We start from the raw sequence: 15,635 nt of genomic DNA on the forward strand, positions 1-15,635 counted from the left end.
AGACAAAATGAGGATTTTTTCTTTTAGGATTTTTTATGAATTTATTTGCAAATTATGGTGGAAAATAAGTATTTGGTCACCTACAAACAAGCAAGATTTCTGGCTCTCACAGACCTGTTACTTCTTCTTTAAGAGGCTCCTCTGTCCTCCACTTGTTACCTGTATTAATGGCACCTGTTTGAATTTGTTATCAGTATAAAAGACACCTGTCCACAACCTCAAACAGTCACACTCCAAACTCCACTATGGCCAAGACCAAAGAGCTGTCAAAGGACACCAGAAACAAAATTGTAGACCTGCACCAGGCTGGGAAGACTGAATCTGCAATAGGTAAGCAGCTTGGTTTGAAGAAATCAACTGTGGGAGCAATTATTAGGAAATGGAAGACATACAAGACCACTGATAATCTCCCTCGATCTGGCAGATCTCACCCCGTGGGGTCAAAATGATCACAAGTGAATAACCTGCAGAGAGCTGGGACCAAAGTAACAAAGCCTACCATCAGTAACACACTACGGCGCCAGGGACTCAAATCCTGCAGTGCCAGACGTGTCCCCCTGCTTAAGCCAGTACATGTCCAGGCCCGTCTGAAGTTTGCTAGAGAGCATTTGGATGATCCAGAAGAAGATTGGGAGAATGTCATATGGTCAGATGAAACCAAAATAGAACTTTTTGGTAAACACTCACCTACTGTGAAGCATGGGGGTGGAAACATCATGCTTTGGGGCTGTTTTTCTGCAAAGGGACCAGGACGACTGATCCATGTAAATGAAAGAATGAATGGGGCCATGTATCGTGAGATTTTGAGTGAAAACCTCCCTCCATCAGCAAGGGCATTGAAGATGAAACGTGGCTGGGTCTTTCAGCATGACAATGATCCCAAACACACTGCCCGGGCAACGAAGGAGTGGCTTCATAAGAAGCATTTAAAAGGTCCTGGAGTGGCCTAGCCAGTCTCCAGATCTCAACCCCATAGAAAATCTTTGGAGGGAGTTGAAAGTCTGTGTTGCCCAGCAACAGCCCCAAAACATCACTGCTATAGAGGAGATCTGCATGGAGGAATGGGCCAAAATACAGTGTGTGAAAACCTTGTGAAGACTTACAGAAAACGTTTGACCTCTGTCATTGCCAACAAAGGGTCTATAACAAGTATTGAGATAAACTTTTGTTATTGACCAAATACTTATTTTCCACCATAATTTGTAAATAAATTCATAAAAAATCCTACAATGTGATTTTCAGGATTTCTTTTTCTCATTTTGTCTGTCATAGTTGAAGTGTACATATGATGAAAATTACAGGCCTCTCTCATCTCTTTAAGTGGGAGAACTTGCACAATTGATGGCTGACTAAAAACTTTTTTGCCCCACTGTACCTCCATCCTGACGTCTGCCAAAGGCCCTTCTGCTAACTTAATAGCCCCAGTCTACTAACTGCTAGCTTGCTAGCACCGGTCTGCTAACTGTTAGCTTGCTTGACCCGGTCTGCTAATTGCTAGCTTGCTTGCCCCGGTCTGCTAACTGCTAGCTTGTTAACCCCGGCCTACTAACTGCTAGCTTGTTAGCACCGGCTTGCTAACTGTCTGAATCGCCATGTCCCCAACCAGCCCAACCACTCACTGGACCCATATGTTCACTTGACTACTATGCCTCATCCATTACTCTCCTGGTTAGTGATTACTGTCTTATTTCACTGTAGAGCCTCTAGCCCTGCTCAATATGCCTTAATCAACCATGTTGTTCCACCTCCTACATATGCGATGACATCACCTGGTTTAAACGTCTCTAGAGACTATATCTCTCTCATTACTCAATGCCTAGGTTTACCTCCAATGTACTCACATCCTACCCTACCTTTGTCTGTACACTATGCCTTGAATCTATGCTATCGTTCCCAGAAACCTGCTCCTTTTACTCTCTGTTCCGAACGTGCTAGAGGGCCAGTTCGCCTTTAGCCGTACACTTATCCTACTTCTCCTCTGTTCCTCTGGTGATGTAGAGGTTAATCCAGGTCCTGCAATGCCTAGCTTCACTCCTCCTCCCCAGGTGCTCTCATTTGTTGACTTCAGTAACCGTAAAAGTCTTGGTTTCATGCATGTTAACATTAGCAGCCTACTCCCTAAGTTTGTTTTACTCACTGCTTTAGCACACTCTGCCAACCCGGATGTCTTAGCCGTGTCTGAATCCCGGCTTAGGAAAACCACCAAAAACCCTGAAATCTCTATCCCTAACTATAACATTTTCTGCCAAGATAGAACTGCTAAAGGGGGCGGTATTGCAATCTACTGCAAAGATAGCCCACAGAGTTCTGTCTTACTATACAGGTCTGTACCCAAACAATTTGAGCTTCTACTTCTAAAAATTCACCATTCCAGAAACAAGTCTCTCATTGTTGCCGCTTGCTATAGACCACCCTCTGCCCCCAGCTGTGCCCTCGACACCATATGTGAATTGATTGCCCCCCATCTATCTTTTGAGCTCGAGCTACTAAGTGACCTAAACCGGGACATGCTTTAACATCCCGGCCATCCTACAATCTAAGCTTGATGCCCTCAATCTCACACAAATGATCAATGAACCTAGCAGGTACAACCCCAACTCCGTAAACACAGGCACCCTCATAGATATCATCCTAACTAACTCGCCCTCCAAATACACCTCTGCTGTTTTCAATCAAGATCTCAGCAATCACTGCCTCATTGCCTGCATCCGTAATGGGTCTGCGACCAAACGACCACCCCTCATTGCTGTCAAACGATCGCTAAAACACTTCTGCGAGCAGTCCTTTCTAATCGACTGGGCCGGGGTATACTGGAAAGACACTTACCTCATCCCGTCAGTAGAGGATGCCTGGTTATTCTTAAAAAGTGCCTTCCTCACCATCTTAAATAAGAATGCCCCATTCAATTTTTTTTTAACCTGGAATAGATATAGTCCTTGGTTCACTCCAGAGCTGTCTGCCCTTGACCAGCACAAAAACATCCTGTTGTGTTCTGCATCAGCATCGAATAGCCCCCGTGATATGCAACTTTTCAGGGAAGTTAGGAACCAATATACAGAGGCAGTTAGGAAAGCTAAGGCTAGCTTTTTCAAACAGAAATTTGCATCCTGTAGTACAAACTCAAAAAAGTTCTGGGACACTGTAAAGTCCATGGAGAGAGAGCACCTCCTCCCAGCTGCCCACTGCTCTGAGGCTACGAAACACTGTTACCACCGATAAATCCACTATAATTGAGAATTTCAATAAGCATTTCTCTACGGCTGGCCATGCTTTCCAACTGGCTACCCCTACCCCGGTCAACTGCCCGGCACCCTCCACAGCAACCCGCCAAAGCCCCCACCATTTCTCCTTCATCCAAATTCAGATAGCTGATGTTCTGAAAGAGCTGCAAAATCTGGACCCCTACAAATCAGCCAGGCAAGACAATCTGGACCCTATCTTTCAAAAATTATCTGCCGGAATTGTTGCAACACCTATTACTAGCCTGTTCAACCTCTCTTTCCTATCGTCTGAGATTCCCAACGATTGGAAAGCTGCTGCGGTCATCCCCTCTTCAAAGGGAGTGACACTCTAGACCCAAACTGCTACAGACCTATTATATCTATCCTACCCTGTGTTTCTAAAGTCTTTAAAAGCCCTGTTAACAAACAGATTACCGACCATTTCGAATCCCACCTTACCTTCTCTCCTATGAAATCTGGTTTCAGAGCTGGTCATGGGTGCACCTCAGCCACGCTCAAGGTCCTAAACAACATCATAACTGCCATCGATAAGAGAAATTACTGTGCAGCCGTATTCATCGAAGTGGCCAAGACTTTCGACTCTGTCAATCACCACATTCTTATTGGCAGACTCGACAGCCTTGGTTTCTCAAATGATTGCCTCGCCTGGTTGACCAACTACTTCTCTGATAGAGTTCAGTGTGTCAAATCGGAGGGCCTGTTGTCCAGACCTCTGGCAGTCTCTATGGGGGTGCCACAGGGTTCAATTCTCGGGATGACTCTCTTCTCTGTATACATCAATGATGTCGCTCTTGCTACTGGTGATTCTCTGTTCCACCTCTACGCAGAGGTCAGTTCGTCAAATCTCTGCCCTGCTAGAGCTGCCCCAGTCCACTGTAAGTGCTATTATTGTAAAGTGGAAATGTCTAGGAGCAACAACGGATCAGCCGTGAAGTAGTAGGCCACACAAGCACACAGAACGGGACCACCGAGTGCTGAAGCACGTAGCGCATAAAAATCCTCTCACACTCACTACCGAGTTACAAACTGCCTCAAAAGCAATGTCAGCACAATAACTGTTCGTCGGGAGATTCGTGAAATGGGTTTCCATGGCCGAGCAGCCTCACATAAGCCTAAGATTACCATGCGCAATGCCAAGCGTCGGCTGGAGTGGTGTAACGCTCACCTCCATTGGAAATGTGTTCTCTGTAGTGATGAATCACGCTTCACCATCTGGCAGTCCGATAGACGAATCTGGGTTTGGCGGATGCCAGGAGAACGCTACTTGCCCCAATGCATTGTGCCAACTGTAAAGTTTGGTGGATGAAAAATGGTCTGGGACTGTTTTTCATGGTTCAGGCTAGGCCCCTTAGTTATAGTGAAGGGAAATCTTAACGCTACAGCATACAATGAATTCTAGATGATTCTATGCTTCCAACTTTGTGGCAATAGTTTGGGGAAGACCCTTTCCTGTTTCAACATGACAATGCTCCTGTGCACAAAGTCAGGTCCATACAGAAATTGTTTTTTCGAGATCGGTGTGGAAGAACTTGACTGGCCTGCACAGAGCCCTGACCTCAACTCCATCGAACACCTTTGGGATGAATTGGAATGCAGACTGCGAGCCAGGCCTAATCGCCCATCATCAGTGTCTGACCTCACTAATGCTCTTGTGGCTGAATGGAAGCAAGTCCCCGCAGAAATGTTCTAACATCTAGTGGAAAGCCTTCTCAGAAGAGTGGAGGCTGTTATAGCAGCAAAGGGGGGACTTACTCCATATTAATGCCCATGATTTTGGAATGAGATGGTTGACGAGCAGGTGTCCATATACTTTTTGGTCATGTAGTAGTGTATCATGTTACAAAAAGGTGCGCGTTGCTCCAAAATATTCGATTCCACCCAAGCGCACGGACACGTGCTAAATAACGTAGTGAAGTGAGTGGAGAGCTTAAGAGTCAAGGTTTCTATGTCGTGTACCAATAATTAATCTTGACTAACATGAGGTATGGGTCTGTTACTGCTTGGTTGCACTGGGCCTAGGAGAGTAACTGGGAGAGTAAGTGTAAATTATACATTGACCGCCCCAGCCTTAATACATACATGTCTGAAGATGAATAAAGGCCCGTGCTTGATCAAAACAAGGTCTCTCAAGTTGACATAATAAGCATTTTACAAGAAAAACATACAGTATGTACAGTAGCGTCCTGTCCAGGGGATGTACTGGTACATAAGGTGGCCTCACGCTACAGAAACAGGAGATGGGCCATTCTGGCTCGGACAAGGCATACTTACTTATACGTACAGTTGTCCTGCTCCATAACACTCCAATATAATGGACACTGCTGCTGCTGCCACGCCCCATCCATAGAGACGAATACAGTATTAATCTCTACACTCCCATCCCTTTAGCCAAGGACAGGAAGAAACAGAGGGAGCTCATTGTGGCCTTAAGTCCCAAAGGGGACAAAGAGGATTCAGTTAAGGAAAGTCCCAGCTCTCACTCACTTGTAGACTCTGGCATTGTACTTCCTCTCTGTGGGGAAACCGAACATGCCACAGATGACTCTGCTGTTGTGCTTGGTCCACTCCACATCACAGATCTGCTTCCACTTCCCCCCGTCCTTCACCTCCACGTAGCCCTCCGTCACTGGGATGCGCTTGCGGTATGACGACAGAATGGCCCGGATTCGCACGTCCTCCACCTGAATGTTTAAACTCTGTGAACAAAAACGTGCATATTTGAGTATATGAGTGTCAGCTAATACAATATCTCTGCTATGGCTTTCAGTGATTGAATGAGCAAGGTATTGAGCATATCAGATACGTTAATAGGCGGTAGGGTTAATTTCACATTCATAGACCAAGAGGCATCTGTATTGTAAAAATGTAAGTCATTATAAATTATAGGTCTCTTCCCCTGTGGTCCTCTATGGCCCTCTGTTACTCTATGGTCTTTTCCATATCATCTTCAAAATAACCACTCCACATGTGAGTACATTTGGCCGTTTTCCCTTGTTACATAATCGTATACCGAAGGCATCGACCACCCCTCGACACTAATTGCATTCCCTCGTAAAGCCTCTACAGTATACCCAAACCTTTTTACAATCCCATCACCTAATTAATGACAGCTCAGACCCAGCTGTAACTGCAACTGCTTGGCAACAAGGAAATCAAAGGAGTGACCATGGCAACTCATACAACACTTTCTATCAATTTTAAAGGGTGTCACTGGAAAGATGCTGGTAGGTGACGAAAGCCCAGTCTGGGGTCAAAACGTTGGCCTATTAAACACTTCCGTAGCATTTTACCAGTGTGCAGATTCATTTTTTGTTCTAGATAGAGAAAAACACCCACAAAGCATTATGATTGGTTGTAAAAATCAATGGCAACTCTCCACCAAAGATCTTCCATTTACTGTAATATTACAAGAAATAAGATTTGAATATTGTTCCACTTATTGAACCATCTGTGGTGAGAGTGACATGCTGACTTGCCTGAGGTGTTTCTCTCTTCTCCTGCAAGCATTACCAGATCAATACTGTATCATTTCAAAGGCAGCGTATATCTGTCTACATGTCTGTCTGTGTCAAAAAGTTACTTGGAGACCTTCCTCTGTGATGCCTGTTGGGGGGTTTGAATAAACAGCCTCTCTTCCAAAACCCCAACCCACATTCCTGCGCTATGTGACTGTGTAAGCCATGGGCAACAGAGGAGAGGAGAGAAGTACTGTCTGATGGATATTTGTCTTTTCTTAGCGGATAGGCTGAGAAAGGTCTGGCTGAGACACAAATCAAACCCAGGTCCTGTCTTCTCAGACCTAAAGCCACTGGCTTGTGTCTCAAATGGAACCCTATTCCCAATGTAGTGTACTACTTTTGACCAGGGCCCATAGGGCCAGTTACATCTCCATGGAAAGGTTTTCCTGAAATGTCATCGACATCATTCCACAGAAATGTTCAGATGCCACCGAACCACAGAGAAACTGAAAAAGATCAGTCTACTCTTTCCTCGACTGTTTTTTTCCAAAGACGACCACATTAACTCCAACAGTCCCACCATAGTGCTGGTGTGTTTTGGACTTCTAACCCCTTTAAAACCTTGTGTGTTTAAGCTTCAGACTTCTGGGTTGTATCATTGGATTTGTCTATTTTCAATTTAATCTGCAACCATTGATACAGTACCAACCATTAGTCTGTGTTATTAATGGGGGCTGAGCTAAAGCGATGTTTGTGAGACAAGGGTGGATCCTGAAGGGACCCGGGGCCAGGACTTTTTTTTACAAAAACCTCTGTAGAATGTTTTGAGCTACAAACTATTTGACTATCTATGAAAATCTAAGACTCTCATGAACACACAGGTGACATGTTTTGCTCTACGATGCTCACAAGGTTCACAATAATTGCTAAACGGTAAGGGGTTCTTCTTCTACATAGAAGATCATAGGAAATCCCAGGACAGTTTCGAGTTTCATGTTTTATTAGTCGTATGTACAGGATACACATGGTATACACCGTCCAACGTAATGCTTACTTACAGGTTCTTTCTCAACAATTCTACAACAATAAGAAATAAGAAAACATTATAATAGGAGCATAAAGTAAATAGGAGCATAGGAGCATAAAGTAAATAGGAGCATAGGAGCATAAAGTAAATAGGAGCATAGGAGCATAAAGTAAATGGCTCAGTAGAATAGAATAAATATTTAAGCATAAAGTGCATTTGGAAAGTATTCTGACTCCTTGACTTTTTCCACATTTTGTTATGTTACAGCCTTATTCTAAAATGGATTACATAGATTTTTTCCCATCATCAATCATCAATCTACACACGATACCCCATGTTTGCAAATGTATTAAACATAAAAAACTGAAATATCACATTTACATAAGTATTTAGACCCTTTACTCAGTACTTTGTTGAAGCCCGTTTGGCAGCGATTACAGCCTGGAGTCTTCTTGGGTATGACGCTACAAGCTTGGCACAACTGTCCATTCTTCTCTGCAGATCCTCTCAAGCTCTGTCAGGTTGGATGGGGAGCGTGGTTGGATGGGGAGCATTGCTGCACAGCAACGAGAGCCCTCACCTCAACCCCATCAAACACCTTTGGGATGAATTGGAATGCCTATTGCGAGCCAGGCCTAATCGCTTAACATCAGTGCCCGACCTCACTAATGCTAGTGGCTGAATGGAAGCAAGTCCCTGCAGAAATGTTCCAACATCTAGTTCCACTCCCAGAAGAGTGGAAGCTGTTATAGCAGCAAAGGGGGAACAACTCCATATTAATACCCATGATTTTGGAATGAGATGTTCGACGAGCAGGTGTCCACAAACTTTCATTCGTAGGCTAGGTTGTAGCAGCCTCATGATGGGTATAGCGAAAAGTTGAGTATCTAAACCTATCAATGTTAATATAAAAACCATGCTCATAAAAAGAAAATCCTCCCTAATCTTAAACAGCACCCGACCGCCACTGTAGTGTCTATAATACTGTAATAAGCTCACATCGTTGCTGTCACAAAGTTGTCACTGACTATGTGGAGATTAATTTCCATGTACTTGATGTACTTACATCATTCATATAAATTCATTTGATCAGGTTCTTGCTTTGGAGGACTTAATTTTTTAATTCACATTTGTCAATAAAACGAATGAATGCAACTCTTTATCTCAAATTGTTTCACATTCTACTTGTAGCCATGGTTGTCCTGAAAAGAACATAGTAAAACACTTCATTGTAAGGTTAAATATAAGGGCTGGACATGCATATAAAAGAAAGTCAGATAAATGAAAAGCCGATATTTGCTGGGATCTCGGCAGTGATAGGATTTAACCAGTGAGTGGAGCGAAGAGATGCAGCATGCTGAGGATGTAAATCTATCTGGGGGTTCCAACCCTGTGACATGACGACATGATAATTGAGGAAACTGTGGTGATCGCGACCTTGTCTGTTTTAGATTATCCCTGGTTAAAAGCAACCAAGGTTGCCTCCCAAATGGCCCGCTATTTCCCCATGTAGTGCAGTTGCTTTTAACCAGGGCCCATAGTGACCTTCAAGCAGGATTCTCGCAGATAACAGACTTATCACCTCCTCCAGAACTTTACATTAATAGTGAACAGGTATAGTACTTAACAATCATAGAATGACCTGACTCCAAAACATATTACAGAGATGAATACACAGACAGAAGATACAACTGCTCTGACAGGCATGATAGAATAAAAATACAATTTCCTCCCAACAGACTTATACTGGCCAAGACAAACACTATCACTGGCTAATAACGCTAACATACAGGATTTACCTGTACGGATGAAGCAGTCTCTCAAGCTGTACTTAAACCTAACAGTCTTACATAGAAGCCAGTCATCAAAATATTATTCTGAATACCCCTCCTCTTTCATTTGTTTTGCTGTGAAAGAAAGGAGTGAACTTGTTTCACTAACTGAAACTAACATGGCAACCCAACCTCCACCTTCCCTCCTTGCTATTGGGTACCCAACCCCTTTAATGATTGACTTCCTGTTTAGAGTTCAAGACTGCACTTTCCTCTGTGCCTCATTCAAATGTCTAGAAAATAAATGCCTGTTGATTGCAGCGGTGGTGTGGTAGAAAAGCACAGCAGAAAAACAGCAGCCGGTGAGATACTTCTAACATATGTGGCCTGTTTCTATGTTTCCAGAAATTGGCAGCAGGGGGGGGGATGCAGCAGATGGAAAAGCCATTAGTGGGATACGTCTTTGTGAGGAGGTAGAGAGAGGACCAAAGGAGAGGAAGCTAGTGGCCCCTCTCTCTGGCTGTCTCATTGTTGCTATCATCCAGAATCAATTAGTTCATCTATGATGTCTATATACAGTGGCTTGTGAAAGTCTTCACCCCCTTCACATTTGTCCTATGTTGTTGCCTTACAACCTGGAATTAAAATAGATTTTTTTGGTGGGGGGGTTGTATCATTTACACAACATGCCTACCACTTTGAAGATGCAAAATATGTTTTATTGGGAAACAAACAAGAAATAAGACAAAAAAAAAACAGAAAACTTGAGGATGCATAACTATTCACCCCCCAAAGCCAATACTTTGTAGAGCCCCCTTTTGCAGCAATCTCAGCTGCAAGTCTCTTGGGATATGTCTCTATAAGCTTGGCACATCTAGCCACGGGTATTTTTGCCCATTCTTCAAGGCAAAACTGCTCCAGCTCCTTCAAGTTGGATGGGTTCCGCTGGTGTACAACAATCTTTAAGTCATACCACAGATCCTCAATTGGATTGAGGTCTGGGCTTTGACTAGGCCATTACATTACATTTAAATGATTTCCCTTAAACCACTTGTGTTGCTTTAGCAGTATGCCCTGCCGATGAAAAACACCTGGCATCACAAGGGCTAACATTGTCCTGCTGGAAGGTGAACCTCTGTCCCAGTCTCAAATCTCTGGAGGACTGAAACAGGTTTCCCTCAAGCATTTCCCTGCATGTAACCATCTATCATTCATTCAAATCTGACCAGTTTCCCAGGCCCTGCCGATGAAAAACACCTCTCATCTCGGGGTGATGAGAGGTGTTGGTTTTGCACCCGACATAGCGGAGAGTACCAGAGTACCTTCTTCCATATGTTTGGGGAGTCTCCCACATGCCTTTTGGTGAACACCAAATGTATTTGTTTATTTTTTTCTTTAAGCAATGGCTTTTTTTCTGGCCTCTCTTCTGTAAATTTCAGCTCTGTGCAGTGTACAACTTAGTGATCCTATGGACAGATCCTCCAATCTCCACTGTGGAGCTTTGCAGCTCCTTCAGGGTTATCTTTGGTCTCTTTGTTGCCTCTCTGATAAATGCCCTCCTTGCCTGGTCTGTGAGTTTTGGTGGGTGGGCCTCTCTTGGCAAGTTTGTTGTGGTGCCATATTCTTTACATTTTATAATAATGGATTTAATGGTGCTCTGTGGGATGTTCAAAGTTTGACAATTTTTTATAACCCAACCCTGATCTGTACTTCTCCACAACTTTGTCCCTGACCTGTTTGGAGAGCTCATTGGTCTTCATGGTGCTGCTTGCTTGGTGGTGCCCCTTGCTTAGTGGTGTTGCAGACTCTGGGGCCTTTCAGAACAGGTATATATACTGAGATCATGTGACAGATCATGTGACACTTAGATTGCACACAGGTGGACTTTTTAAAACTAATTATGTGACTTCTGAAGGTAATTGGTTGCACCAGATCTTATTTAGAGGCTTCATAGCAAAGGGAGTGAATACATTTGCACACACCAATTTTCCATTTAAGAATTTTTTTAAACAAGTTATTTTTTAAATTTCACTTCACCAATTTGGACTATTTTGTGTATGTCCATTACATGAAATCCCCCCCAAAAACATTTAAATTGCAGGTTGTAATGCTACAAAATAGAAAAAACACCAAGGGGGATAAATACTTTTGCAAGGCACAGTAGCAACATAATGACAATTAATTATAATGTAAATGAGAAAAGAATGTCTCATCAACTTTTAGTTTGTCAATCAAATATCATCTTTCAGGAAAGCTCATTGAGCTGTGATTCTCTTTCGCTCCTGACTGCTCCATGAAATCAATGCAGTGCATTTGTAGGCCTACCATTGGTAGTTGAAGAGAATATGTCATTCAACTAAACAAGTTCAATGAGGTCGCTTGGAATGAGACCAGACTGAGTGTGTCATTCTAACCCTACGGGCTTGGATTTGAACAGAATGTAACTGCCATGAGTCTTTCAACTTATTTTCTGGTGTCAGAATGATTTAGAGCTATCTTACGCATTGACCACAGGACAGAAGAATCAGCCAACCCACTCTGCACACACTGGTTGAATCAACGTTGTTTCCACGTCACTTCAATGAAATTACATTGAACTAACGTGGAATAGACATTGAATTGACATCTGTGCCCAGTGAGAAGCTCCAACCGGAGAGCAATAATATCCCCACAAGGGCTAAAACTGACAATTGCAGTATTTGTGAGGGTTTATTATGTAGGCTACAATAGTCCATTCCCGGAATTATACACTAGAAAGTGAGCTTGGGGCATTAGTTCTAAAATGTCACATCCACAATGATGTTTGTTGCCCTTGAGAAATGAACTGAAATATGCATTTGAAATGCAACTGAAACCAATAAGACATGCCAATGAAACATGAGGGAAAACGAATGCAAACATTCAGATTCAAGTGTCACTTGCACTCACAGTACTGAGGCGCAATACTCTTTATGGCAAGGATGTCCGTTTGGAGCAATTAGACAATGGTGTGACTTAGTGTGTAATCTTCAATTATCCTACTTCTCATCATCTCAGGCCAGACTGTAACCTCAAGCCTCCACCAAAACACAGTGCCAATGCCAGCAAAAACAATGGCAATGGAGCCTGCAGCACATGGTTCCAATAGAGACCCTGAACTCCATTGACTTCTTACAGAAATCACCAAATATCCTTGTGAAACGGGGTTACATAGACATTCCAAGTGAGAGAACAAATCATTTCTCTAGAACATCACAACAGTATTGAGCTAAAGTGACTTCCTAGGATCAAGTTTTCCCCTCCCTGGGCTTACTGCATCTGTTTCAAGATCACATGTGCTGTGCTGACCAGACCAGCACTGTTGGGTGCTGATTATTCTGTGAGCCACAACACAAATAGATGATTTGTTCTTTCCAGAAACAGTGTTTATGATGTGGCAGTGCAGACAATTTACCTCACGTCTCTGTTTCACTTGTTCATGCTCCTTAGAAAACATTAAAAGCGCCTTTGTTGACAAAGTGGAAACAGATGTTCCACAAAACTTACAAATCCTGAAAAACTACAGTTTGACTTATTTGGCCGAAAGATATAAGGCAATTATTATTTGTAGTTGAATCTGAGATAAATCATAGATAAACTACTTCAATTGGAAGAAAATGTCCTTAACTATTACCTTGTGGCATTTATAAATTAGACACAGAAGTTCATGGTTTGTGCCACACTGGCACAAACTCACACATTGACTGTAAAAATGAATCTTGATTTCCACAGCTATGAGTTGTAAGAGACTAAGGGCTACATTTTAGACTGTGTATTTCAGAGGATAAACTAAACATCCTATTCAGTTGAATTGTATTGTGGGTAATGCAGTGCACTGGGGTGTAGACATTTCATTGTTGTTACGTGGCCAGAGAGCTACCCATCAGTTATGTGAGAAGTTAATTCAGTTGTTCAAATTCAAATGTCAAATGACTTTTTCAAGTTAGTCAAGTTCATAGTGCCATTCCTATTAGGCTTGACATTACACTTTACAGAACCCTACTATGATGACATGGCCAGAGGTTTACAGAGGAAAAAGTGAATGGTTTGAGCTTAAGCCTGAGGGGAAAAACTGAGGTAAGGAAGATGGAAACTATTGCTTTGGGAGAAACAGAGACTTTGTATTGAGTGAGTGAGTCGGTCGGTCAGTTGGACAGACCAGACCAGACCAGACCAGACCAGACCAGACCAGACCAGACAGACAGACAGACAGACAGACAGACAGACAGACAGACAGACAGACAGACAGACAGACAGACAGACAGACAGACAGACAGGACAGACAGGACAGACAGGACAGACAGGACAGACAGGACAGATAGAGACAAGGGGAGAGAAATAATATAGCATTCAATCCCAATTAACATTAGGACAGATTTGACCTGTCTGCCACAGTAGCCCTGCCTCCACCTAGCCTCCCAGCTTCCCAGCCCCAGCTCATGTAGGAGGAGATGCATGGTAGGAGATTCCTCCAAACCAAAGGAGCAAAAACAAATGGAAGTAAATACATTGAAGTAGAACAAGGTTGTTTCAAGGCATGTTACCACATAAATCATCTAACTACAACAAAAATACTCATTTATGAACCACCATCACACCTTACTTTTACTATATATTACTTCCTTCAATAAACCTCAATCAACCACCTCTCCGGGGGATGTTTCAATAGCTGACGTTCAATTGAGCCCACATATTTGAACAACCAAGAATACACTTCTTTCAGGCTGTATTCCTTCTAGCTTCTAGTAGCCCACAGTACCCTGTTTGTTCCATGTCGGATGCAGAGTGCAGGCAATGAATGCATCTCAAATGTTTCCTAAATTGCTACTGCAACAGAACACATTGGTGTGTACATAAAGTCTGCATTGATAAATGCAGCCCAATGGTAAGCCAGCTAGGAAATGTACATAGCCAAGAATGACCTTTCATAAACACAGAGGAATGTTCAATGTTAAATCTGGTTGGAGCAGAATGTAATGCATGTGCTTGATCACAGGTCAGACATCCCCACAAACACAAACTCCACCTCTAAATCATCTACAGTAAAAGCTGAACGGCAGTGAGAGGATACATTCCGAAGGATTATGGAGTAGGACAGGAGTTTTTATGGCACTAATCTTTATATACTGTCCCCAAAGTATATAGCTGTGACTATAGCTGAAAATAATTGTGTATGATAAATGGAAAATAAACAGAAAATGGATTCCTATTTAATAAGTCTTAACGGAAAGCAAACAGTGACTTCTCAGAGGAGCACTGGATCAAATCAAATGTTATTTGTCACATGCTTCTTTGTCTTGCAGAGAGGTTGTTGTCCTGGCAGTCTCAGTCATCAGGCCTACCACCATCGTGTCGTCAGCAAACGTAATGATGGTGTTGGAGTCGTGCGCGGCCACGTAGTAGTGGGTGAACAGGGAGTACAAGAAGGGACTAATCACGCACCTGAAGGGCCCCCGTGTTGAGGGTCAGCGTGGCAGGTGTGTTGTTGCCTACTCTCACCATCTGGGATCGGACCCATCAGGAAGCTGAGGATTCAGTTGCAGAGGTGTTCAGTCCCAGGGTCCTGAATCTAGTGATGAGCTTGGGGGGCACTATGGTGTTGAATGCTGAGCTGTGGTCAAATAACAGCATTCTTACATAGGTGCTCCTCTTGTCCAGGTGGGAGAGGGTAATGTGGAGTGCAATAAAGATTGCATTATCTGTGGATCTGTTGGGGTGGTATGCGAATTGGAGTGGGTCCAGTGTCTGGGTGTTGATGTGAGCCATGAACAGCCTTTAAACGCATTTCATGGCTACAGATGTGAGTGCTACGGGGCGAAACTAATTTAGACAGGTTACCTTAGCTTTCTTGGGCACAGTGACTATGGTGGTCTGCTTGGAAAATGTAGCTATTACAGACTGGGTCAGGGAGAGGTGGAAAATGTCAGTGAAGACACTTTCCAGCTGGTCAACGCATGCTCTGAGTACGCGTCCTGGTAATCCATCTAGCCCTGTGGCCTTGTGAATGTTAACCTGGTCAAAGGCATTACTCACATTTTTTTATTTTACCTTTATTTAACCAGGTAGGCTAGTTGAGAACAAGTTCTCATTTACAACTGTGACCTGGCCAAGATGAAGC

At 43.2% G+C, this 15,635-nt stretch overlaps 1 protein-coding gene across 2 annotated transcripts in view; it reads right to left on the reverse strand.

Annotated features, from left to right (window-relative positions):
- Nucleotides 1-15,635, reverse strand: part of LOC109882399 (lysyl oxidase homolog 2B) — a 67,241-nt gene that overhangs the window by 35,486 nt on the left and 16,120 nt on the right. For both annotated transcript variants that reach the window (XM_020474504.2, XM_020474499.2), the window contains exon 4: nt 5,727-5,938. In XM_020474504.2, the coding sequence (XP_020330093.1) occupies nt 5,727-5,938 (212 nt within the window). The remainder of the gene's footprint in view (nt 1-5,726; nt 5,939-15,635) is intronic.

The sequence above is a fragment of the Oncorhynchus kisutch genome, linkage group LG3, assembly GCF_002021735.2.
Source record: "Oncorhynchus kisutch isolate 150728-3 linkage group LG3, Okis_V2, whole genome shotgun sequence".
In the NCBI taxonomy this organism is placed as follows: Eukaryota; Metazoa; Chordata; class Actinopteri; order Salmoniformes; family Salmonidae; genus Oncorhynchus; species Oncorhynchus kisutch.